This window comes from Oncorhynchus gorbuscha, unplaced genomic scaffold (assembly GCF_021184085.1).
Source record: "Oncorhynchus gorbuscha isolate QuinsamMale2020 ecotype Even-year unplaced genomic scaffold, OgorEven_v1.0 Un_scaffold_1716, whole genome shotgun sequence".
Lineage (NCBI taxonomy): Eukaryota > Metazoa > Chordata > Actinopteri > Salmoniformes > Salmonidae > Oncorhynchus > Oncorhynchus gorbuscha.
In genome coordinates this window covers 54,483-82,112 of record NW_025746412.1, presented here as the reverse complement: position 1 = coordinate 82,112, position 27,630 = coordinate 54,483, and the positions used below count along the sequence as shown (strand labels likewise).

Sequence of the window (27,630 nt, the reverse complement as noted above, 5' to 3'; positions counted from 1 at the left end):
CCTAGTTATTTACTCTCTCTGTCAGTATCTCACCTAGTTATTTACTCTCTCTGTCAGTATCTCACCTAGTTATTTACTCTCTCTGTCAGTATCTCACCTAGTTATTTACTCTCTCTGTCAGTATCTCACCTAGTTATTTACTCTCTCTGTCAGTATCTCACCTAGTTATTTACTCTCTCTGTCAGTATCTCACCTAGTTATTTACTCTCTCTGTCAGTATCTCACCTAGTTATTTACTCTCTGTCAGTATCTCACCTAGTTATTTACTCTCTCTGTCAGTATCTCACCTAGTTATTTACTCTCTGTCAGTATCTCACCTAGTTATTTACTCTCTCTGTCAGTATCTCACCTAGTTATTTAAACTCTGTCAGTATCTCACCTAGTTATTTACTCTCTCTGTCAGTATCTCACCTAGTTATTTACTCTCTCTGTCAGTATCTCACCTAGTTATTTAAACTCTGTCAGTATCTCACCTAGTTATTTACTCTCTCTGTCAGTATCTCACCTAGTTATTTACTCTCTGTCAGTATCTCACCTAGTTATTTACTCTCTCTGTCAGTATCTCACCTAGTTATTTACTCTCTGTCAGTATCTCACCTAGTTATTTACTCTTCTGTCAGTATCTCACCTAGTTATTTACTCTCTCTGTCAGTATCTCACCTAGTTATTTACTCTCTCTGTCAGTATCTCACCTAGTTATTTACTCTCTCTGTCAGTATCTCACCTAGTTATTTACTCTCTCTGTCAGTATCTCACCTAGTTATTTACTCTCTGTCAGTATCTCACCTAGTTATTTACTCTCTCTGTCAGTATCTCACCTAGTTATTTACTCTCTGTCAGTATCTCACCTAGTTATTTACTCTCTCTGTCAGTATCTCACCTAGTTATTTACTCTCTCTGTCAGTATCTCACCTAGTTATTTACTCTCTCTGTCAGTATCTCACCTAGTTATTTACTCTCTCTGTCAGTATCTCACCTAGTTATTTACTCTCTCTGTCAGTATCTCACCTAGTTATTTACTCTCTCTGTCAGTATCTCACCTAGTTATTTACTCTCTCTGTCAGTATCTCACCTAGTTATTTACTCTCTCTGTCAGTATCTCACCTAGTTATTTACTCTCTCTGTCAGTATCTCACCTAGTTATTTACTCTCTCTGTCAGTATCTCACCTAGTTATTTACTCTCTCTGTCAGTATCTCACCTAGTTATTTACTCTGTCAGTATCTCACCTAGTTATTTACTCTCTCTGTCAGTATCTCACCTAGTTATTTACTCTCTGTCAGTATCTCACCTAGTTATTTACTCTCTCTGTCAGTATCTCACCTAGTTATTTACTCTCTCTGTCAGTATCTCACCTAGTTATTTACTCTCTCTGTCAGTATCTCACCTAGTTATTTACTCTCTCTGTCAGTATCTCACCTAGTTATTTACTCTCTCTGTCAGTATCTCACCTAGTTATTTACTCTCTGTCAGTATCTCACCTAGTTATTTACTCTCTCTGTCAGTATCTCACCTAGTTATTTACTCTCTCTGTCAGTATCTCACCTAGTTATTTACTCTCTCTGTCAGTATCTCACCTAGTTATTTACTCTCTCTGTCAGTATCTCACCTAGTTATTTACTCTCTCTGTCAGTATCTCACCTAGTTATTTACTCTCTGTCAGTATCTCACCTAGTTATTTACTCTCTCTGTCAGTATCTCACCTAGTTATTTACTCTCTCTGTCAGTATCTCACCTAGTTATTTACTCTCTCTGTCAGTATCTCACCCTAGTTATTTACTCTCTCTGTCAGTATCTCACCTAGTTATTTACTCTCTCTGTCAGTATCTCACCTAGTTATTTACTCTCTGTCAGTCAGTTATTTACTCTCTGTCATATCTCACCTAGTTATTTACTCTCTGTCAGTATCTCACCTAGTCAGTATCTCACCTAGTTATTTACTCTCTCTGTCAGTATCTCACCTAGTTATTTACTCTCTCTGTCAGTATCTCACCTAGTTATTTACTCTGTCAGTCTCACCTAGTTATTTACTCTCTCTGTCAGTATCTCACCTAGTTATTTACTCTCTCTGTCAGTATCTCACCTAGTTATTTACTCTCTCTGTCAGTATCTCACCTAGTTATTTACTCTCTCTGTCAGTATCTCACCTAGTTATTTACTCTCTGTCAGTATCTCACCTAGTTATTTACTCTCTCTGTCAGTATCTCACCTAGTTATTTACTCTCTCTGTCAGTATCTCAACTAAATTTAAACTCACCTAGTTATTTACTCTCTGTCAGTATCTCTGTCAGTATCTCACCTAGTTATTTATTTACTCTCTCTGTCAGTATCTCACCTAGTTATTTACTCTCTCTGTCAGTATCTCACCTAGTTATTTAGTATCTCACCTAGTTATTTACTCTGTCAGTATCTCACCTAGTTATTTACTCTCTCTGTCAGTATCTCACCTAGTTATTTACTCTCTGTCAGTATCTCACCTAGTTATTTACTCTCTCTGTCAGTATCTCACCTAGTTATTTACTCTCTCTGTCAGTATCTCACCTAGTTATTTACTCTCTCTGTCAGTATCTCACCTAGTTATTTACTCTCTGTCAGTATCTCACCTAGTTATTTACTCTCTCTGTCAGTATCTCACCTAGTTATTTAAACTCTGTCAGTATCTCACCTAGTTATTTACTCTCTCTGTCAGTATCTCACCTAGTTATTTACTCTCTCTGTCAATATCTCACCTAGTTATTTACTCTCTCTGTCAGTATCTCACCTAGTTATTTACTCTCTCTGTCAGTATCTCACCTAGTTATTTACTCTCTCTGTCAGTATCTCACCTAGTTATTTACTCTCTCTGTCAGTATCTCACCTAGTTATTTACTCTCTCTGTCAGTATCTCACCTAGTTATTTACTCTCTCTGTCAATATCTCACCTAGTTATTTACTCTCTCTGTCAGTATCTCACCTAGTTATTTACTCTCTCTGTCAGTATCTCACCTAGTTATTTACTCTCTCTGTCAGTATCTCACCTAGTTATTTACTCTCTCTGTCAGTATCTCACCTAGTTATTTACTCTCTCTGTCAGTATCTCACCTAGTTATTTACTCTCTCTGTCAGTATCTCACCTAGTTATTTACTCTCTCTGTCAGTATCTCACCTAGTTATTTACTCTCTCTGTCAGTATCTCACCTAGTTATTTACTCTCTCTGTCAGTATCTCACCTAGTTATTTACTCTCTCTGTCAGTATCTCACCTAGTTATTTACTCTCTCTGTCAGTATCTCACCTAGTTATTTACTCTCTCTGTCAGTATCTCACCTAGTTATTTACTCTCTCTGTCAGTATCTCACCTAGTTATTTACTCTCTCTGTCAGTATCTCACCTAGTTATTTACTCTCTCTGTCAGTATCTCACCTAGTTATTTACTCTCTCTGTCAGTATCTCACCTAGTTATTTACTCTCTCTGTCAGTATCTCACCTAGTTATTTACTCTCTCTGTCAGTATCTCACCTAGTTATTTACTCTCTCTGTCAGTATCTCACCTAGTTATTTACTCTCTCTGTCAGTATCTCACCTAGTTATTTACTCTCTCTGTCAGTATCTCACCTAGTTATTTACTCTCTCTGTCAGTATCTCACCTAGTTATTTACTCTCTCTGTCAGTATCTCACCTAGTTATTTACTCTCTCTGTCAGTATCTCACCTAGTTATTTACTCTCTCTGTCAGTATCTCACCTAGTTATTTACTCTCTCTGTCAGTATCTCACCTAGTTATTTACTCTCTCTGTCAGTATCTCACCTAGTTATTTACTCTCTCTGTCAGTATCTCACCTAGTTATTTACTCTCTCTGTCAGTATCTCACCTAGTTATTTACTCTCTCTGTCAGTATCTCACCTAGTTATTTACTCTCTCTGTCAGTATCTCACCTAGTTATTTACTCTCTCTGTCAATATCTCACCTAGTTATTTACTCTCTGTCAATATCTCACCTAGTTATTTACTCTCTCTGTCAGTATCTCACCTAGTTATTTACTCTCTCTGTCAGTATCTCACTAGTTATTTACTCTCTGTCAGTATCTCACCTAGTTATTTACTCTCTGTCAGTATCTCACCTAGTTATTTACTCTCTCTGTCAGTATCTCACCTAGTTATTTACTCTCTGTCAATATCTCACCTAGTTATTTACTCTCTCTGTCAGTATCTCACCTAGTTATTTACTCTCTCTGTCAGTATCTCACCTAGTTATTTACTCTCTCTGTCAGTATCTCACCTAGTTATTTACTCTCTCTGTCAGTATCTCACCTAGTTATTTACTCTCTCTGTCAGTATCTCTGTCAGTATCTCACCTAGTTATTTACTCTCTCTGTCAGTATCTCACCTAGTTATTTACTCTCTCTGTCAGTATCTCACCTAGTTATTTACTCTCTCTGTCAGTATCTCACCTAGTTATTTACTCTCTCTGTCAGTTATTTACTCTAGTTATTTACTCTCTCTGTCAGTATCTCACCTAGTTATTTACTTTAGTATCTCACCTAGTTATTTACTCTCTCTGTCAGTATCTCACCTAGTTATTTACTCTCTCTGTCAGTATCTCACCTAGTTATTTACTCTCTCTGTCAGTATCTCACCTAGTCAGTATCTCACCTAGTTATTTACTCTCTCTGTCAGTATCTCACCTAGTTATTTACTCTCTCTGTCAGTATCTCACCTAGTTATTTACTCTCTCTGTCAATATCTCACCTAGTTATTTACTCTCTCTGTCAGTATCTCACCTAGTTATTTACTCTCTGTCAGTATCTCACCTAGTTATTTACTCTCTGTCAGTATCTCACCTAGTTATTTACTCTCTCTGTCAGTATCTCACCTAGTTATTTACTCTCTCTGTCAGTATCTCACCTAGTTATTTACTCTCTCTGTCAGTATCTCACCTAGTTATTTACTCTCTCTGTCAGTATCTCACCTAGTTATTTACTCTCTCTGTCAGTATCTCACCTAGTTATTTACTCTCTCTGTCAGTATCTCACCTAGTTATTTACTCTCTCTGTCAGTATCTCACCTAGTTATTTACTCTCTCTGTCAGTATCTCACCTAGTTATTTACTCTCTCTGTCAGTATCTCACCTAGTTATTTACTCTCTCTGTCAGTATCTCACCTAGTTATTTACTCTCTCTGTCAGTATCTCACCTGTCAGTATCTCACCTAGTTATTTACTCTCTCTGTCAGTATCTCACCTAGTTATTTACTCTCTCTGTCAGTATCTCACCTAGTTATTTACTCTCTCTGTCAGTATCTCACCTAGTTATTTACTCTCTCTGTCAGTATCTCACCTAGTTATTTACTCTCTCTGTCAGTATCTCACCTAGTTATTTACTCTCTGTCAGTATCTCACCTAGTTATTTACTCTCTGTCAGTATCTCACCTAGTTATTTACTCTCTGTCAGTATCTCACCTAGTTATTTACTCTCTCAGTATCTCACCTAGTTATTTACAGTATCTCACCTAGTTATTTACTCTCTCTGTCAGTATCTCTGTTATTTACTCTCTCTGTATCTCACCTAGTTATTTACTCTCTCTGTCAGTATCTCACCTAGTTATTTACTCTCTCTGTCAGTATCTCACCTAGTTATTTACTCTCTCTGTCAGTATCTCACCTAGTTATTTACTCTCTCTGTCAGTATCTCACCTAGTTATTTACTCTCTCTGTTATCTCACCTACTTTACTCTCTGTCAGTATCTCACCTAGTTATTTACTCTCTCTGTCAGTATCTCACCTAGTTATTTACTCTCTCTGTCAGTATCTCACCTAGTTATTTACTCTCTCTGTCAGTATCTCACCTAGTTATTTACTCTCAGTATCTCACCTAGTTATTTACTCTCTCTGTCAGTATCTCACCTAGTTATTTACTCTCTCTGTCAGTATCTCACCTAGTTATTTACTCTCTGTCAGTATCTCACCTAGTTATTTACTCTCTCTGTCAGTATCTCACCTAGTTATTTACTCTCTGTCAGTATCTCACCTAGTTATTTACTCTCTCTGTCAGTATCTCACCTAGTTATTTACTCTCTGTCAGTATCTCACCTAGTTATTTACTCTCTCTGTCAGTATCTCACCTAGTTATTTACTCTCTCTGTCAGTATCTCACCTAGTTATTTACTCTCTCTGTCAGTATCTCACCTAGTTATTTACTCTCTCTGTCTCACCTAGTTATTTACTCTCTGTATCTCACCTAGTTATTTACTCTCTCTGTCAGTATCTCACCTAGTTATTTACTCTCTCTGTCAGTATCTCACCTAGTTATTTACTCTCTCTGTCAGTATCTCACCTAGTTATTTACTCTCTCTGTCAGTATCTCACCTAGTTATTTATTTCTGTCAGTATCTCACCTAGTTATTTACTCTGTCAGTATCTCACCTAGTTATTTACTCTCCTCTGTCAGTATCTCACCTAGTTATTTACTCTCTCTGTCAGTATCTCACCTAGTTATTTACTCTCTCTGTCAGTATCTCACCTAGTTATTTACTCTCTCTGTCAGTATCTCACCTAGTTATTTACTCTCTCTGTCAGTATCTCACCTAGTTATTTACTCTCTCTGTCAGTATCTCACCTAGTTATTTACTCTCTCTGTCAGTATCTCACCTAGTTATTTACTCTCTCTGTCAGTATCTCACCTAGTTATTTACTCTCTCTGTCAGTATCTCACCTAGTTATTTACTCTCTCTGTCAGTATCTCACCTAGTTATTTACTCTCTCTGTCAGTATCTCACCTAGTTATTTACTCTCTCTGTCAGTATCTCACCTAGTTATTTACTCTCTCTGTCAGTATCTCACCTAGTTATTTAAACTCTGTCAGTATCTCACCTAGTTATTTACTCTCTCTGTCAGTATCTCACCTAGTTATTTACTCTCTCTGTCAGTATCTCACCTAGTTATTTACTCTCTCTGTCAGTATCTCACCTAGTTATTTACTCTCTCTGTCAGTATCTCACCTAGTTATTTACTCTCTCTGTCAGTATCTCACCTAGTTATTTACTCTCTCTGTCAGTATCTCACCTAGTTATTTACTCTCTCTGTCAGTATCTCACCTAGTTATTTACTCTCTCTGTCAGTATCTCACCTAGTTATTTACTCTCTCTGTCAGTATCTCACCTAGTTATTTACTAGTTATTTACTCTCTGTCAGTATCTCACCTAGTTATTTACTCTCTCTGTCAGTATCTCACCTAGTTATTTACTCTCTCTGTCAGTATCTCACCTAGTTATTTACTCTCTCTGTCAGTATCTCACCTAGTTATTTACTCTCTCTGTCAGTATCTCACCTAGTTATTTACTCTCTCTGTCAGTATCTCACCTAGTTATTTACTCTCTCTGTCAGTATCTCACCTAGTTATTTACTCTCTCTGTCAGTATCTCACCTAGTTATTTACTCTCTCTGTCAGTATCTCACCTAGTTATTTACTCTCTCTGTCAGTATCTCACCTAGTTATTTACTCTCTCTGTCAGTATCTCACCTAGTTATTCTCTGTCAGTATCTCACCTAGTTATTTACTCTCTGTCAGTATCTCACCTAGTTATTTACTCTCTCTGTCAGTATCTCACCTAGTTATTTACTCTCTCTGTCAGTATCTCACCTAGTTATTTACTCTCTCTGTCAGTATCTCACCTAGTTATTTACTCTCTGTCAGTATCTCACCTAGTTATTTACTCTCTCTGTCAGTATCTCACCTAGTTATTTACTCTCTGTCAGTATCTCACCTAGTTATTTACTCTCTCTGTCAGTATCTCACCTAGTTATTTACTCTCTGTCAGTATCTCACCTAGTTATTTACTCTCTCTGTCAGTATCTCACCTAGTTATTTACTCTCTCTGTCAGTATCTCACCTAGTTATTTACTCTCTGTCAGTATCTCACCTAGTTATTTACTCTCTCTGTCAGTATCTCACCTAGTTATTTACTCTCTCTGTCAGTATCTCACCTAGTTATTTACTCTCTCTATCTCACCTAGTTATTTACAGTATCTCACCTAGTTATTTACTCTCTCTGTCAGTATCTCACCTAGTTATTTACTCTCTCAGTATCTCACCTAGTTATTTACTCTCTCTGTCAGTATCTCACCTAGTTATTTACTCTCTCTGTCAGTATCTCACCTAGTTATTTACTCTCTCTGTCAGTATCTCACCTAGTTATTTACTCTCTCTGTCAGTATCTCACCTAGTTATTTACTCTCTCTGTCAGTATCTCACCTAGTTATTTACTCTCTCTGTCAGTATCTCACCTAGTTATTTACTCTCTCTGTCAGTATCTCACCTAGTTATTTACTCTCTCAGTATCTCACCTAGTTATTTACTCTCTCTGTCAGTATCTCACCTAGTTATTTACTCTCTCTGTCAGTATCTCACCTAGTTATTTACTCTCTCTGTCAGTATCTCACCTAGTTATTTACTCTCTCTGTCACTCACCTAGTTATTTACTCTCTCTGTCAGTATCTCACCTAGTTATTTACTCTCTCTGTCAGTATCTCACCTAGTTATTTACTCTCTCTGTCAGTATCTCACCTAGTTATTTACTCTCTCTGTCAGTATCTCACCTAGTTATTTACTCTCTCTGTCAGTATCTCACCTAGTTATTTACTCTCTCTGTCAGTATCTCACCTAGTTATTTACTCTCTCTGTCAGTATCTCACCTAGTTATTTACTCTCTCTGTCAGTATCTCACCTAGTTATTTACTCTCTCTGTCAGTATCTCACCTAGTTATTTACTCTCTCTGTCAGTATCTCACCTAGTTATTTACTCTCTCTGTCAGTATCTCACCTAGTTATTTACTCTCTCTGTCAGTATCTCACCTAGTTATTTACTCTCTGTCAGTATCTCACCTAGTTATTTACTCTCTCTGTCAACTCACCTAGTTATTTACTCTGTCAATATCTCACCTAGTTATTTACTCTCTCTGTCAGTATCTCACCTAGTTATTTACTCTCTCTGTCAGTATCTCACCTAGTTATTTACTCTCTCTCAGTATCTCACCTGTTATTTACTCTCTGTCTCTCACCCTGTCAATATCTCACAATCTATGTGTTTTCTCTGTCACTCACCTAGTTATTTACTCTCCAGTATCTCCCTAGTTATTTACTCTCTCTGTCTTTCACAGTTATTTACTCTCTCTGTCAGTATCTCACCTCAACTCATGTGTATCTCTCTCTGTGTTTTTCTGTACCTGTTCTCTTCCTCTCCCTGTAGGCTTTACAGAAGCTCTCTCAACTATGTGTGTGTTTTCTGTACCTGTTCTCTTCCTCTCCCTGTAGGCTTTACAGAAGCTCTCTCAACTATGTGTGTGTTTTCTGTACCTGTTCTCTTCCTCTCCCTGTAGGCTTTACAGAAGCTCTCTCAACTATGTGTGTGTTTTCTGTACCTGTTCTCTCCTCTCCCTGTAGGCTTTACTCTCTCTGTCACAGAAGCTCTCTCAACTATGTGTGTGTTTTCTGTACCTGTTCTCTCCTCTCCCTGTAGGCTTTACAGAAGCTCTCTCAACTATGTGTGTGTTTTCTGTACCTGTTCTCTCCTCTCCCTGTAGGCTTTACAGAAGCTCTCTCAACTATGTGTGTGTTTTCTGTACCTGTTCTCTCCTCTCCCTGTAGGCTTTACAGAAGCTCTCTCAACTATGTGTGTGTTTTCTGTACCTGTTCTCTCCTCTCCCTGTAGGCTTTACAGAAGCTCTCAACTATGTGTGTGTTTTCTGTACCTGTTCTCTCCTCTCCCTGTAGGCTTTACAGAAGCTCTCTCAACTATGTGTGTGTTTTCTGTACCTGTTCTCTCCTCTCCCTGTAGGCTTTACAGAAGCTCTCTCAACTATGTGTGTGTTTTCTGTACCTGTTCTCTCCTCTCCCTGTAGGCTTTACAGAAGCTCTCTCAACTATGTGTGTGTTTTCTGTACCTGTTCTCTCCTCTCCCTGTAGGCTTTACAGAAGCTCTCTCAACTATGTGTGTGTTTTCTGTACCTGTTCTCTCCTCTCCCTGTAGGCTTTACAGAAGCTCTCTCAACTATGTGTGTGTTTTCTGTACCTGTTCTCTCCTCTCCCTGTAGGCTTTACAGAAGCTCTCTCAACTATGTGTGTGTTTTCTGTACCTGTTCTCTCCTCTCCCTGTAGGCTTTACAGAAGCTCTCTCAACTATGTGTGTGTTTTCTGTACCTGTTCTCTCCTCTCCCTGTAGGCTTTACAGAAGCTCTCTCAACTATGTGTGTGTTTTCTGTACCTGTTCTCTCCTCTCCCTGTAGGCTTTACAGAAGCTCTCTCAACTATGTGTGTGTTTTCTGTACCTGTTCTCTCCTCTCCCTGTAGGCTTTACAGAAGCTCTCTCAACTATGTGTGTGTTTTCTGTACCTGTTCTCTCCTCTCCCTGTAGGCTTTACAGAAGCTCTCTCAACTATGTGTGTGTTTTCTGTACCTGTAGGCTTTACAGAAGCTGTTCTGTACCTGTTCTCTCTCCCCTGTAGGCTTTACAGAAGCTCTCTCAACTATGTGTGTGTTTTCTGTACCTGTTCTCTCCTCTCCCTGTAGGCTTTACAGAAGCTCTCTCAACTATGTGTGTGTTTTCTGTACCTGTTCTCTCCTCTCCCTGTAGGCTTTACAGAAGCTCTCTCAACTATGTGTGTGTTTTCTGTACCTGTTCTCTTCCTCTCCCTGTAGGCTTTACAGAAGCTCTCTCAACTATGTGTGTGTTTTCTGTACCTCTTCTCTTCCTCTCCCTGTAGGCTTTACAGAAGCTCTCTCAACTATGTGTGTGTTTTCTGTACCTGTTCTCTTCCTCTCCCTGTAGGCTTTACAGAAGCTCTCTCAACTATGTGTGTGTTTTCTGTACCTGTTCTCTCCTCTCCCTGTAGGCTTTACAGAAGCTCTCTCAACTATGTGTGTGTTTTCTGTACCTGTTCTCTCCTCTCCCTGTAGGCTTTACAGAAGCTCTCTCAACTATGTGTGTGTTTTCTGTACCTGTTCTCTCCTCTCCCTGGCTTTAGGCTTATGTGTGTGTTTTCTGTACAGGCTTTAAGCTCTCTCAACTATGTGTGTGTTTTCTGTACCTGTTCTCTCCTCTCCCTGTAGGCTTTACAGAAGCTCTCTCAACTATGTGTGTGTTTTCTGTACCTGTTCTCTCCTCTCCCTGTAGGCTTTACAGAAGCTCTCTCAACTATGTGTGTGTTTTCTGTACCTGTTCTCTCCTCTCCCTGTAGGCTTTACAGAAGCTCTCTCAACTATGTGTGTGTTTTCTGTACCTGTTCTCTCCTCTCCCTGTAGGCTTTACAGAAGCTCTCTCAACTATGTGTGTGTTTTCTGTACCTGTTCTCTCCTCTCCCTGTAGGCTTTACAGAAGCTCTCTCAACTATGTGTGTGTTTTCTGTACCTGTTCTCTCCTCTCCCTGTAGGCTTTACAGAAGCTCTCTCAACTATGTGTGTGTTTTCTGTACCTGTTCTCTCCTCTCCCTGTAGGCTTTACAGAAGCTCTCTCAACTATGTGTGTGTTTTCTGTACCTGTTCTCTCCTCTCCCTGTAGGCTTTACAGAAGCTCTCCACCCTTTGGCTGCAACTCTTCTAATGTAATGGACGCTGTGTGCACAACCCCATGTTGAATCCTGTGTCTCTGGCAGCGTTTGGAACTGCCGATCTGCTGTCAAGAACACTGAGTTCATCTCAGCCTAGGCTGCCCTTCAGTCCCTTGACTGTTTGGCCCTGACAGAGGCATGGATCACCCAGAGAACACTGAGCTCATCTCAGCCTAGGCTGCCCTTCAGTCCCTTGACTGTTTGGCCCTGACAGAGGCATGGATCACCCAGAGAACACTGAGTTCATCTCAGCCTAGGCTGCCCTTCAGTCCCTTGACTGTTTGGCCCTGACAGAGGCATGGATCACCCAGAGAACACTGAGTTCATCTCAGCCTAGGCTGCCCTTCAGTCCCTTGACTGTTTGGCCCTGACAGAGGCATGGATCACCCAGAGAACACTGAGTTCATCTCAGCCTAGGCTGCCCTTCAGTCCCTTGACTGTTTGGCCCTGACAGAGGCATGGATCACCCAGAGAACACTGAGTTCATCTCAGCCTAGGCTGCCCTTCAGTCCCTTGACTGTTTGGCCCTGACAGAGGCATGGATTACCCAGAGAACACTGAGTTCATCTCAGCCTAGGCTGCCCTTCAGTCCCTTGACTGTTTGGCCCTGACAGAGGCATGGATTACCCAGAGAACACTGCGACTCCAGCTGCTCTCATTTCATCTGTTTTCTCTCATAGTCCGAGAGCTTGTGGTCGTCACGGTGGTGGTACAGGGCTACTCAGTGGAGATGTTCTCTTTTCTCCCTCTCTCACCTTTTCTCCCTCTCTCACCTTTTCTCCCTCTCTCACCTTTTCTCCCTCTCTCTCCCTCTCTCACCTTTTCTCCCTCTCTCACCTTTTCTCCCCCTCTCACCTTTTCTCCCCCTCTCACCTTTTCTCCCTCTCTCACCTTTTCTCCCTCTCTCACCTTTTCTCCCTCTCTCACCTTTTCTCCCTCTCTCACCTGTCCATCTCCTCATTTGAATTCCATTCTGTCACTTGTCCACTCAAGCTTAACATTGTTGTCATCTATTGCCCACGGGGTGCCCTTAAAGAGTTCCTCAATGAGATTGACAACTTCATAAGCTAATTTCCTTGACGATGGCACACCACTCTTGGTACTTGGCGACTTCAACCTCCCCACATCTGCCTTCAATTAATTTCTTTCCAACTCTCTTTTTCCCCGTCCTTTCCATTTTTGACCTCAGCCTTTCCCAGTACCCTCCAACTCACATCTTACTAGAGGCTGTTCACCTACTAATCTTACTGCAAACCCCTCCAGGTCTTTGATCATACTTGGTTTCCTTTTCTGTCTCCCTTTCCTCCAACCCCAACCACTCAGCCCTTACCCAGATGGTCATGCGCCGTCACAATCTTCACTCAGTCTCTCCCACTACTCTCTCCTATCATCTCTCCCTTCTGCTAAATCTTTCTCCCACTGGTCTCCTCATTCTGCCTCTTCAACTCTCCCTTTCCATATCCCAAGACGCGCACTGTCCCCTTTCCTCCTGGCCAGCTCGGCCCTCTCCTCCTGCTCCATGGCTGAGTGACTAATTGCGAGCTTACAGAACAGGGCTGCGGGCAGCTCAGCGAAAATGGAGAAAAACTTCCTGAGGACCTAGCATCCTTCCACTCCCTCCTCTCTACCTTCTCTTCCTCGCTATCCGCTGCTAAAGCCACTTTCTAGCACTCTAAATTTCAAGCTTCTGCCTCTATTTTCCGCCTTCTCCTCCCTCCTTAATCCTCCAGATCCTCCCTCTTGGAGGATGACTTTGTCAACCACTTTAAAAAGAAGGTTCACAACATCAGTTCCTCATTCACTCAGCCTATTGAGTCCACTGGTCCCATTCATTCACTCAGCCTATTGAGTCCACTGGTCCTCCTCATTCACTCAGCCTATTGAGTCCACTGGTCCTCCTCATTCACTCAGCCTATTGAGTCCACTGGTCCCAGTCATTCACTCAGCCTATTGAGTCCACTGGTCCCACTCAGCCTATTGAGTCCACTGGTCTCACTCATTCACTCAGCCTATTGAGTCCACTGGTCCCACTCACACAGAACTACCCTAAGCATTGACCTCCTTCTCCCCTCTCTCTCTCCAGATGAAATCCTGCGACTAGTGAGGTCCGGCCGCCCGACAACCTTCCTGCCGACCTCATCCCCTTCTCCAGACCAATTCCTCACTTTCCTCATCCCTCAGCTTATGCCTTCAACACTGTGAACCATCAGATCTTCCTGTCCAACCTCTCAGGGCTGGGAGCCTCTGGCTCTGCACACTTTGATCGCATCCTACCTGGCGGGCCACTCCTACCAGGTGTTGTGGCGAGGATCTGTGTCTGCACCACACACTCTTATGACTGGTGTCCCCCAGGGCTTGGCTCTCGGCCCTCTCCTCTTCTCTCTATACACCAAGTTAATCGCCTCCGTCATCGCTATGCGGATGGCTACTTTTCTCCTTCCCCCTTTCTGACACCCAGGTGGCGACATGCATCTCTGCATGCCTGACAGATATCTCAGCTTGGATGTCGGCCCACCACCTCAAGCTCGACGTCGACAAGAGGGATCTGCTCTTCCTCCCGGGGAAGGCCTGCCCGTTCAAAGACGTCTCCATGATGGTTGACAACTCCACAGTGTCGCCCTCCCAGAGTGCAAAGAACTTTAGCGTGACCCTGGACAACACCCTGTCGTTCTCTGCAAACATCAAAGCAGTGACTCGTTCCTGCAGGTTCATGCTCTACAACATCTGTAGAATACAACCCTAACTCACACAGGAAGTGGCGCAGGTCCTAATCCAGGCACTTATCAACTCCCATCTGGACTACTGCAACTCGCTGTTTGCTGGGCTCCCCGCTTGTGCCATGAAACCCCTGCAACTTATCCAGAACGCTGCAGCCCGTCTGGTGTTTGACCTTCCCACATCACCCCACTCCTCCTCCGCACTCCACTGGCTTCCAGTCAAAACTCACATCCTCTACAAGACCATCGTGTTTACCTACAGAACAGCAAGAGGAAATGCCCCTCCCTACCTTCAGGCTCTGGTCAAACCCTACACCCCAACCCGAGCACTCTGTTCTGCCACCTCTGGTCTCTTGGGCCTCCCTACCTTCAGGCGATGATCAAACCCTACACCCCAACCCGAGCACTCTGTTCTGCCACCTCTGGTCTCTTGGGCCTCCCTACCTTCAGGTGATGATCAAACCCTACACTCCAACCTGAGCACTCTGTTCTGCCACCTCTGGTCTCTTGCCCCTCCCTACATTCAGGCTATGATCAAACCCAAACCCTAGATAGAGAGTGTTATTTAAAATACTCGAGGATTTAAGATGATTTTGGGAAAATGGGCAGGAACTCTGACCTAGCTTCAGGGTGAAGGCTGTTCCAGGACAGAGAAGAGCTGAACAGCTCCTGTGAACTAACCGTAAAATGTACTTACTGTGATATGTGGTTGTCCCACCTAGCTATCTTTAAATGAATACACAGACTCATTGACTCTGGATAAGAGAGTCTGCTAAATGACTCTCTGACTGGATAAGAGCGTCTGCTAAATGACTCTCTGATTCTCTGACTGGGTAAGAGCGTCTGCTAAATGACTGACTCTGGATAAGAGAGTCTGCTAAATGACTGACTCTGGATAAGAGTCTGCTAAATGACTCTCTGACTGGATAAGAGTGTCTGCTAAATGACTGACTGACTCTGGATAAGAGCGTCTGCTAAGTGACTGACTGATTCTGGATAAGAGTGTCTGCTAAATGACTCACTGATTCTGGATAAGAGTGTCTGCTAAATGACTCACTGATTCTGGGTAAGAGCGTCTGCTAAATGACTCACTGACTCTGGGTAAGAGCGTCTGCTAAATGACTCACTGATTCTGGATAAGAGCGTCTGCTAAGTGACTCACTGACTCTGGATAAGAGCGTCTGCTAAGTGACTCACTGACTCTAGATAAGAGCGTCTGCTAAGTGACTCACTGACTCTGGATAAGAGCGTCTGCTAAGTGACTCACTGACTCTGGATAAGAGCGTCTGCTAAATGACTGACTCTGACTCTGGATAAGAGCGTCTGCTAAGTGACTGACTCTGATTCTGGAAAAGAGCGTCTGCTAAATGACTCTCTGATTCTGGAAAAGAGCGTCTGCTAAGTGACTCACTGATTCTGGATAAGAGCGTCTGCTAAATGACTCACTGACTCTGGGTAAGAGCGTCTGCTAAATGACTCACTGACTCTGGGTAAGAGCGTCTGCTAAATGACTCACTGACTCTGGGTAAGAGCGTCTGCTAAATGACTCACTGACTGGGTAAGAGCGTCTGCTAAATGACTCACTGACTGGGTAAGAGCGTCTGCTAAATGACTCACTGACTCTGGGTAAGAGCGTCTGCTAAATGACTCACTGACTCTGGGTAAGAGCGTCTGCTAAATGACTCACTGACTCTGGGTAAGAGCGTCTGCTAAATGACTCACTGACTCTGGGTAAGAGCGTCTGCTAAATGACTCACTGACTCTGGGTAAGAGCGTCTGCTAAATGACTCACTGACTCTGGGTAAGAGCGTCTGCTAAATGACTCTCTGACTCTGGGTAAGAGCGTCTGCTAAATGACTCACTGACTCTGGATAAGAGCGTCTGCTAAATGACTCACTGACTGGATAAGAGCGTCTGCTAAATGACTCACTGACTGGATAAGAGCGTCTGCTAAATGACTCACTGACTGGATAAGAGCGTCTGCTAAATGACTCACTGACTGGATAAGAGCGTCTGCTAAATGACTCTGATTCTGGGTAAGAGCGTCTGCTAAATGACTCTCTGACTGGGTAAGAGCGTCTGCTAAATGACTCACTGACTCTGGGTAAGAGCGTCTGCTAAATGACTCACTGACTCTGGGTAAGAGCGTCTGCTAAATGACTCACTGACTCTGGGTAAGAGCGTCTGCTAAATGACTCACTGACTCTGGATAAGAGCGTCTGCTAAATGACTCTCTGATTCTCTGACTGGGTAAGAGCGTCTGCTAAATGTCTGACTCTGGATAAGAGAGTCTGCTAAATGACTGACTCTGGATAAGAGTCTGCTAAATGACTCTCTGACTGGATAAGAGCGTCTGCTAAATGACTCTGATTCTCTGACTGGGTAAGAGCGTCTGCTAAATGACTGACTGACTCTGGATAAGAGCGTCTGCTAAGTGACTGACTGATTCTGGATAAGAGTGTCTGCTAAATGACTCACTGATTCTGGATAAGAGTGTCTGCTAAATGACTCACTGATTCTGGATAAGAGTGTCTGCTAAATGACTCACTGATTCTGGATAAGAGCGTCTGCTAAGTGACTCACTGACTCTGGATAAGAGCGTCTGCTAAATGACTCTCTGACTCTAGATAAGAGCGTCTGCTAAGTGACTCACTGACTCTGGATAAGAGCGTCTGCTAAGTGACTCACTGACTCTGGATAAGAGCGTCTGCTGAATGACTGACTCTGACTCTGGATAAGAGCATCTGCTAAGTGACTCTCTGATTCTGGAAAAGAGCGTCTGCTAAATGACTCTCTGATTCTGGAAAAGAGCGTCTGCTAAGTGACTCACTGATTCTGGATAAGAGCGTCTGCTAAATGACTCACTGACTCTGGGTAAGAGCGTCTGCTAAATGACTCACTGACTCTGGGTAAGAGCGTCTGCTAAATGACTCACTGACTCTGGGTAAGAGCGTCTGCTAAATGACTCACTGACTGGGTAAGAGCGTCTGCTAAATGACTCACTGACTGGGTAAGAGCGTCTGCTAAATGACTCACTGACTCTGGGTAAGAGCGTCTGCTAAATGACTCACTGACTCTGGGTAAGAGCATCTGCTAAATGACTCACTGACTCTGGATAAGAGCGTCTGCTAAATGACTCACTGACTGGATAAGAGCGTCTGCTAAATGACTCACTGACTGGATAAGAGCGTCTGCTAAATGACTCACTGACTGGATAAGAGCGTCTGCTAAATGACTCACTGACTGGATAAGAGCGTCTGCTAAATGACTCTGATTCTGGGTAAGAGCGTCTGCTAAATGACTCTCTGACTGGGTAAGAGCGTCTGCTAAATGACTCACTGACTCTGGGTAAGAGCGTCTGCTAAATGACTCACTGACTCTGGGTAAGAGCGTCTGCTAAATGACTCACTGACTCTGGGTAAGAGCGTCTGCTAAATGACTCACTGACTCTGGGTAAGAGCGTCTGCTAAATGACTCACTGACTCTGGGTAAGAGCGTCTGCTAAATGACTCACTGACTCTGGGTAAGAGCGTCTGCTAAATGACTCACTGACTCTGGGTAAGAGCGTCTGCTAAATGACTCACTGACTCTGGATAAGAGCGTCTGCTAAATGACTCACTGACTGGATAAGAGCGTCTGCTAAATGACTCACTGACTGGATAAGAGCGTCTGCTAAATGACTCACTGACTGGATAAGAGCGTCTGCTAAATGACTCACTGACTGGATAAGAGCGTCTGCTAAATGACTCTGATTCTGGGTAAGAGCGTCTGCTAAATGACTCTCTGACTGGGTAAGAGCGTCTGCTAAATGACTCACTGACTCTGGGTAAGAGCGTCTGCTAAATGACTCACTGACTCTGGGTAAGAGCGTCTGCTAAATGACTCACTGACTCTGGGTAAGAGCGTCTGCTAAATGACTCACTGACTCTGGGTAAGAGCGTCTGCTAAATGACTCACTGACTCTGGGTAAGAGCGTCTGCTAAATGACTCACTGACTCTGGGTAAGAGCGTCTGCTAAATGACTCACTGACTCTGGGTAAGAGCGTCTGCTAAATGACTCACTGACTCTGGGTAAGAGCGTCTGCTAAATGACTCTCTGACTCTGGGTAAGAGCGTCTGCTAAATGACTCTCTGACTCTGGGTAAGAGCTAAATGACTAACATGTAAATGTAAGATCCTTAGAGCCTTCTACAGCCTTAGAGCTTGCCCATTATCATCCCACCTTGGATGAAACCAGAAAGATTTATGTTGATGACAGGACAGAGCTAGAGGTCAATAGAGATTAAGGGCCCAGGCTCTGGGGAAGGCGGGGTCTGGGGAAAGGGGAAGACAGTCGGGCGGGCTGGGACAGAGGCAGGATGGGACAGGGGCGGGCTGGGACAGAGGCCGGATGGGGCAGGAGAAAGCACTCGGGCAGGGGCTGGGACAGGGGCGGGCTGAGACAGGGGCCGGATGGGGCAGGGGCTGGGACAGGGGCGGGCTGGGACAAAGGCATGCTGGGACAGGAGCAGGCTGGGACAGGGAGGGACAGAAGCAGGCTGGAACATGGGCAGGCTGGGACAGAGGCAGGCTGAGACAGGCATGTGCTGTGGAAGCCTGAGTCTGGGCTTGGGGGCTGGAACAGGGGCCCCGCAGGGTCTGGGCGAATTATTTGGAGCAGAGGGCAGAGGCTGGGGGCAGGGACCAAAGACAGGGAGCTGTGCTGGGGCAGGCAGGGTCTGAGAGCAGGAAGGGGAAGCAGTCCGGTTCCTACTGATAGCGTTGCGCCCCAGACCCAGCCAGTGGAGGGGGAGCTGCTGCTGTGTACAGAGCAGTAAAGTGCCCCATCAGCACTTCTGTGCATTCTCTAGAGCTTCCTCCTGGGGTTAGGGCCTTTCTCTCTCCCCCCGGGAATCCCTGCCTCACACACACAGACAATCGCCTGTTTATTAATGATGTAGAGAGTAGGATTATAATTGTTATGAAGTTACATAAGTTACAAAAAACACCAGCGTGGCCTGATTATTTACCTCAAAAAGCAAGGGTCATTATTTCACTTCTGTAAGATTGACTCGGAGCTATTTTACTGAGCTGTGAAAGGAAAAGCCCACTGATGAAAGACAGACTAGTGAAAGGAACAATGTATCTCTGGCTCAGAACAGTAGGATCAAGGACATGTAGGAGCCTAGCGGGTGGCTTTGGCAGTGGTTACTCCCTACATAGTCCCGTTAACCAGAGCCATAAAGCAGTGCACTATTTGTGGAATAGGTTTCCATTTGGGACTTATACAGTTTCAGTGATAAGACATTATTTAGAGGGAACAGCATTATGTTGATAAGACATTATTTAGAGGGAACAGCATTATGTTGATAAGACATTATTTAGAGGGAACAGCGTTATGTTGATAAGACATTATTTAGAGGGAACAGCATTATGTTGATAAGACATTATTTAGAGGGAACAGCATTATGTTGATAAGACATTATTAAGAGGGAACAGCATTATGTTGATAAGACATTATTTAGAGGGAACAGCATTATGTTGATAAGACATTATTTAGAGGGAACAGCATTATGTTGATAAGACATTATTTAGAGGGAACAGCATTACGCTGTGAGGCTGAAGACAAAGGAAGGAAACCCCTGGCTCTGAGCCAGCTGTGTATTTGATAAATAAACTCACTTACGAGGAGGAAACGGGGGGGGGGGGGGGGGCAGGGAGACGATCTGATCAGTGTGCGCGGCTGTAGATATATAGTCCAGTCTTAGCCTAACAATGTGTGTCTGCGCGGCTGTAGATATATAGTCCAGTCTTAGCCTAACAATGTGTGTCTGCGCGTGTTGACAGTGTAGTGTCCTCATCCTCTGCTGATTGCTTATCGTGTAGTCAGGAAGATAAGGTAGAGATGGATCTGATGCGTACTGTAACTTATCAGCAAGGAGGAAACGGGGGAAAGTAAGAATGACAGTCCAAGCAGTAACACACGTGCCGAGTTGAACACAGATTCCATAAAACTTCTTAGTCGTAAGTTTTCAATATAAAGACGTTACTGTAAAACCTTCTGTACCATATCAATCGGCACACTACTTCGTCAGTATTCAGAGAGATATCTCTCATTTCAGCCTATAGAGTGTTTATAAACATCATCCCTACTGTTGGGGCTGGGTTTCCTTACTGTTCGCTCAGCAGTTCTCATTAAGTCACCATGGAGGTATATTGAAAATGCTGATTTTCACCCAGTTCGACAAATCGAGTCTTAGTTGGTTGTCAAAAAGTGACGAGAGAGTTTTACAGTAGGGTGGACTGTGTTGTGGAGTTCACAACATGTTGTCAGCCGGTGATTGTGAAGCAAATAACTGCCGGTCATTTTAGCATCTCTTGGCTTCCACATATAGCCTACAAGACACTGATGCAGACCATTGGAACATCTACATTTAAAAAAGTTTAATAAATCCATGTAATATAGCCTCCACCTTCACAGTAAATCCATGTAATATAGCCTCCACCTTCACAATAAATCCATGTAATATAGCCTCCACCTTCACAGTAAATCCATGTAATATAGCCTCCACCTTCACAGTAAATCCATGTCATATAGCCTCCACCTTCACAGTAAATCCATGTAATATAGCCTCCACCTTCACAGTAAATCCATGTAATATAGCCTCCACCTTCACAATAAATCCATTTAATTTAGCCTACACCTTCACAATAAATCCATGTAATATAGCCTCCACCTTCACAGTAAATCCATGTAATATAGCCCCCACCTTCACAGTAAATCCATGTAATATAGCCTCCACCTTCACAGTAAATCCATGTAATATAGCCTCCACCTTCACAGTAAATCCATGTAATATAGCCTACACCTTCACAATAAATCCATGTAATATAGTCTACCTACACCTTCACAGTAAATCCATGTAATAGTCTACACCATCACAATAAATCCATGTAATATAGCCTCCACCTTCACAATAAATCCATGTAATATAGCCTCCACCTTCACAATAAATACATGTAATATAGCCTCCACCTTCACAATAAATCCATGTAATATAGCCCCCACCTTCACAATAAATCCATGTAATATAGCCTCCACCTTCACAATAAATCCATGTAATATAGCCCCCACCTTCACAATAAATCCATGTAATATAGCCCCCACCTTCACAATAAATCCATGTAATATAGCCTCCACCTTAACAATAAATCCATGTAATATAGCCTTCACCGTCACAATAAATCCATGTAATATAGCCTCCACCTTCACAATAAATCCATGTAATATAGCCTACACCTTCACAATAAATCCATGTAATATAGTCTACCTACACCTTCACAATAAATCCATGTAATATAGCCTACACTTTCACAATAAATCCATGTAATATAGTCTACCTACACCTTCACAATAAATCCATGTAATATAGCCTACACTTTCACAATAAATCCATGTAATATAGCCTCCACCTTCACAATAAATCCATGTAATATAGCCTCCACCTTCACAATAAATCCATGTAATATAGCCTACACCTTCACAATAAATCCATGTAATATAGTCTACCTACACCTTCACAATAAATCCATGTAATATAGCCTACACTTTCACAATAAATCCATGTAATATAGTCTACCTACACCTTCACAATAAATCCATGTAATATAGCCTACACTTTCACAATAAATCCATGTAATATAGCCTCCACCTTCACAATAAATCCATGTAATATAGCCTCCACCTTCACAATAAATCCATGTAATATAGCCTACACTTTCACAGTAAATCCATGTAATATAGCCTCCACAGTAAATCCATGTAATATAACCTCCACCTTCACAATAAATCCGACTGCGTGCGTCCTGATCCAATTCATATTGAAGATATTGGGAAAAACTGTCCACATTTACTTTTCGTCAACAAGATAAGTAACGAACAGCAAAAGCACTAGCTTATGTCAATCTACTCTCCTCCAAAGTACAAAACTTTCTATTCTGTTCAATAAATAAATATTCCAAACAGTCTTGGACAGTTGTGGGATGCTATAGTGGTTATATTAATTTGGGATCTATCATCAAAACCATTTTTAATAGAGGCCATCACTCTGTTTTCTCACACAAATTGCATAGCCTATAGAAAAACAGCTTCTATCTCAAGGCCATCAGACTGTTAAACAGCCACCACTAACACTGAGTGGCTGCTGCCAACACACTGTCATTGACACTGACTCAACTCCAGCCACTTTAATAATGGGAATTGATGGGAAATGATGTAAAATATATCACTAGCCACTTTAAACAATGCTACCTTATATAATGTTACATACCCTACATTATTAATCTCATATGCATGCGTATATACTGTACTCTATATCATCTACTGCATCCTTATGTAACACATGTATCACTAGCCACTTTAACTATGCCACTTTGTTTACATACTCATCTCATATGTATATACTGTACTCGATACCATCTACTGTATGCTGCTCTGTACCATCACTCATTCATATATCCTTATGTACATATTCTTTATCCCCTTACACTGTGTATAAGACAGTAGTTTTGGAATTGTTAGTTAGATTACTTGTTGGTTATCACTGCACTGTCGGAACTAGAAGCACAAGCATTTCGCTACACTCGCATTAACATCTGCTAACCATGTGTATGTGACAAATAACATTTGATTTGATTTGGCTGTGTTGTGTACTAACCTGAAGACAGGCCCTTGGTTGTGTTGTGTACTAACCTGAAGACAGACCCTTGGCTGTGTTCTGGGACTTGTGCATCTCCGTCTCCTTGAAGCTCAGGTCTTCCTGCATGGACTTGAGCTCACTGGCCGTCACCGACGAGATCTGGCGCATCCGGTTCATGTTCTGCATCAACACACACGAGACATCTCCTTTAAACGAGCTTCTTCACTTCAACAACACACAGTTTTGAGAAGATTTATGAAAACCCTAGTATCTGATAGGAGTTTCGTGTCTATTAAACTGTAAGTGTTATGACTTAAAGCAGAACCTGTGTGAACGACATGACAGAGAACAGCTGGGGTACAGAAATAAACGGTTTATTCAGCTAACTCGTAATAAACAAACGAAGAAGAACGAAGGCAAAACAAGGCAATGTCCAAGCTGTGACCTGGGAGTATTTTAACAAAACAACGGCCAAGTGGTGAACTTAGTGGCCGAGCTGTTTCGTTGAGAACAGCAGACAAGCACATGGCAGATGGGTAACATCAGTTGAACCTCTCCCTCCACTAGTGTTCCAGTAGAGCTCTCCTCCCTCCCTCCCTCCCTCCACTAGAGTGTTCCAGTAGAGCTCTCTCTATCTCTGTCCATCTCTCCCTCCCTCCCTCCCCCTCTGTCCCCTTTTCTCTCTCTCCTCTCTGTTCCTTTTTCGTCTCTCCTCTGTTCCTCTCTTGTCTCTCCTCTCTGTTCCTCTCTCTCGTCTCTCTCTCAAATTCTTTGTAGATCTGTGTAATCTGAGGAAAATATGTGTCTCTAATATGGTCATACATTGGGCAGGAGGTTAGGAAGTGCAGCTCAGTTTCCACCTCATTTTGTGGGCAGTGAGCACATAGCCTGTCTTCCCTTGAGAGCCATGTCTGCCTACGACGATCTTTCTCAATAGCAAGGTTATGAGTCTGTACATAGTCAAAGCTTTCCTTAAGTTTGGGTCAGTCACAGTGGTCAGGTATTCTGCCACTGTGTACTCTCTGTTTAGGTCCAAATAGCATCCTAGTTTGCTCTGTTTTTTTAGTAAATTCTTTCCAAAGAGTCAAGTAATTATCTTTTTGTTTTCTCATGATTTGGTTGTGTCTAATTATGTTGCTGTCCTGGGGCTCTGTGGGTTGTGTTTGTGTTTGTGAACAAAGCCCCAGGACCAGCTTGCTTTGGGGACTCTTCTCCAGGTGTATATCCTCTGTAGGTGATGGCTTTGTTATGGAATGTTTGGTGAATCGCTTCCTGTTAGGTGGTTGTAGAATTTAACAGATCTTTTATGGATTTTGATAATTAGCGGGTATCGGCCTCGTGTTTATCCCATTTAGTGAATTCTTGATTGGTGAGCAGGACCCCAAGACCTCACAACCATAAAGGGCAATGGGTTTTATAACGGATAAAAGTATTTTTAGCCAGATCCTAATTGGTATGTCGAATTTGATGTTTCTTTGATGGAACGTTCACAGTTTTGTTGAAGAATTTCAGGTCAAGGTATGTATAGTTTTTTGTGTGCTCTAGGTGGAATTTGTATTCGTGGTCCTGGGAATTTACCTTTTTTAGGAACACCATTATTTTGGTCTTACTGAGATTTATTGTCAGGGCCCAGGTCTGACAGAATCTGTGCAGAAGATCTAGGTGCTGCTGTAGGGCCTCCTTGGTCTCTCTCTCACACTCTCTCTCTCACTCACTCACTCTGCTTCGATGATGGCCTGTGTCTGACGGTTTCACTCTCACTCACTCTCACTCTCTCTCACTCAATCACTCTGCTTCGATGATGGCCTGTGTCTGACGGTTTCATTCTCACTCACTCTCACTCTCTCTCACTCACTCACTCTGCTTCGATGATGGCCTGTGTCTGACGGTTTCACTCTCACTCACTCACTCACTCACTCACTCACTCACTCACTCACTCACTCTCACTCACTCTCACTCACTCTCACTCACTCACTCTCTCTCACTCACTCTCTCTCACTCTCTCACTCACTCACTCTCACTCACTCACTCTCACTCACTCTGCTGGAGTGTTCCAGTAGAGCTACGATGATGGCCTGTGTCTGACGGTTTTTCTCCACCTCTGTAGCTTTAGTCTCATCAAATGAATCCAGAAAACCTGTGGAAATATGAATCAATGCCAGATAACGATCAGTATAGACTACAATACTGCTTACACATAGGATTTACACTATTTAGGGCTGTAAAAATAAATCAAACGGGCAATGTTTATATGACCCCCCCTTCTTTATAAACAGGCCCATTTTGACAACATTCTTGCCTGAATACACCTTTTAGTCCTCCCGTGTGCACGCCGGGGAGGACTGGTAGTAGTGGTGTGCAGGGTGGGCGTCGTCTATTTTAATAAATACATTGAATATACACCATTAACAATTCTAGCCATTATCAATTGCTTTAGGCAGGTTCCTAAGAAACATTATAAGGACGAATAAAATGTTTGTTTTCAAAAAGGAAAATAATTGCATATTTTGAGTTTTAATTGGGCATGTTACAGGTCTGTGTAGCCGTGGTTACACCAGCCAAATTAAATCAACAGTTTGTTATTTTGTTGTCGAAACAGACAAAGACACACCTATCCGATCACAGTCAACACAGATACAGTGGGGCAAAAAAGTATTTAGTCAGCCACCAATTGTGCAAGTTCTGTAATTTTCATTTCCATCATAGGTACACTTCAACTATGACAGACAAAATGAGAAAAAAAAAATCACGCTGTAGGATTTTTAATGAGTTTATTTGCATATTATGGTGGAAAATAAGCAGTTGGTCAATAACAAAAGTTTATCTCAATACTTTGTTATATATACCCTTTGTTGGCAATGACAGAGGTCAACAGATATTTTTAAGTGGGAGAACTTGCACAATTGGTGGCTGACTAAATACTTTTGTGCCCCACTGTATATTTTCTAATAAGAATATAATGGAATATAACAGAATTGAAATGTTACATGCTACAATGTAGCCTAAATGCTACATGCTACAATGTAGCCTAAATGCTACATGCTACAATGTAGCCTAAATGCTACATGCTACAATGTAGCCTAAATGCTACATGCTATAATGTAGCCTAAATGCTACATGCTATAATGTAGTCTAAATGCTACATGCTATCACGGGAACGTGTGATACCGCTGACATATCATATTAAAAGTGATATTTAGAAACAGTCTGTGCTGTTTTCATCCACGTTTCATCTCTTTCCTATTATTATCTTATTATATTTCAACCTCCATGGGTTTTTGGAGTTGCCTCCACATGATCGAGCAAAATAATAGGCCTACTCGTCGGCTGCATTATAGCATGTAGCATCTAGGCTGCATTATAGCATGTAGCATCTAGGCTGCATTATAGCATGTAGCATCTAGGCTGCATTATAGCATGTAGCATCTAGGCTGCATTATAGCATGTAGCGTCTAGGCTGCATTATAGCATGTAGCATCTAGGCTACATTATAGCATGTAGCATCTAGGCTACATTATAGCATGTAGCATCTAGGCTACATTATAGCATGTAGCGTAGCATCTAGGCTACATTATAGCATGTAGCATCTAGGCTACATTATAGCATGTAGCATCTAGGCTACATTATAGCATGTAGCATCTAGGCTACATTATAGCATGTAGCATCTAGGCTACATTATAGCATGTAGCATCTAGGCTACATTATAGCATGTAGCATCTAGGCTACATTATAGCATGTAGCATCTAGGCTACATTGCTACATCCTAAATGTTTCTGATCGGTGATAGATGACCACATGATTTAGGATACTTTATAGCATGCTAATAATGTGATTGTGATTAAAAGATGACCTAGCAGTTGGTTGTGTGTTTGTCTTGTCTTATCCCGTGTAAATAGTTGTTTTCCTAGTTTTATTCGTATATATTTTATCTCTCTTTCCATCTACGGACTGAATATACTCTCCTGCAACCCACCTCACCCAATGTGGTACGGCTCTGCTATTTTTATACTTTAGAACCAGAACCCCCTTCAGAAGCTAGCCAGCTAACTAGCTACTAGCTAGTAGTCAGTTAGACACTGCTAGCGGTCCTCACTGTTAACTCGGACACCAGCCAGCTTCAGCACGGTCAATTCCTGCCAGTCTGCACAGCGCAATATCAACCAGTAGCTACTGCTAGCTAATAATATCAACGAGTAGCTACTGCTAGCTAACACCTCTGTCCCGAAGCAAGCATCAGTTAGCCTTGAGCTAGGTCCATCTCCCGGGTGGCCGAAGAGGTCTGCCAGCTAATTCTTGGGCTACAATACCTCTTTTTCCAATTGGCCTGGACCCTTTGTCGCCTCGGAGCCCTGCCAATCCATCACGACTGATCTGCCGACGTAAACGTCCAATGTGGTTTCATCAGGCTTTTCTGTTGCGACGTCGCCAAAGGCCCATCTGCTAGCCCCGGCCCGCTAGCTGTCTGAATCACAGTGTCTCCAGTCCGCTAGCTGTCTGAATCACAGTGTCTCCAGTCCGCTAGCTGTCTAAATCACAGTGTCTCCAGTCCGCTAGCTGTCTGAATCACAGTGTCTCCAGTCCGCTAGCTGTCTGAATCACCGTGTCTCCAGTCCGCTAGCTGTCTGAATCACAGTGTCTCCAGCTCGCCTAGCGTAGTAGC

The 27,630-nt window shown here is 42.6% G+C and overlaps 1 protein-coding gene across 2 annotated transcripts in view; it reads right to left on the bottom strand.

Moving 5' to 3' along the window:
- The window catches only part of LOC124023901 (intraflagellar transport protein 74 homolog), a 74,937-nt gene that overhangs the window by 21,613 nt on the left and 25,694 nt on the right, over window positions 1-27,630 (bottom strand). For both annotated transcript variants that reach the window (XM_046338063.1, XM_046338064.1), the window contains 2 exons: window positions 25,010-25,107; window positions 23,024-23,150 (listed from right to left, as the gene is read on the bottom strand). In XM_046338063.1, the coding sequence (XP_046194019.1) occupies window positions 23,024-23,150; window positions 25,010-25,107 (225 nt within the window). The remainder of the gene's footprint in view (window positions 1-23,023; window positions 23,151-25,009; window positions 25,108-27,630) is intronic.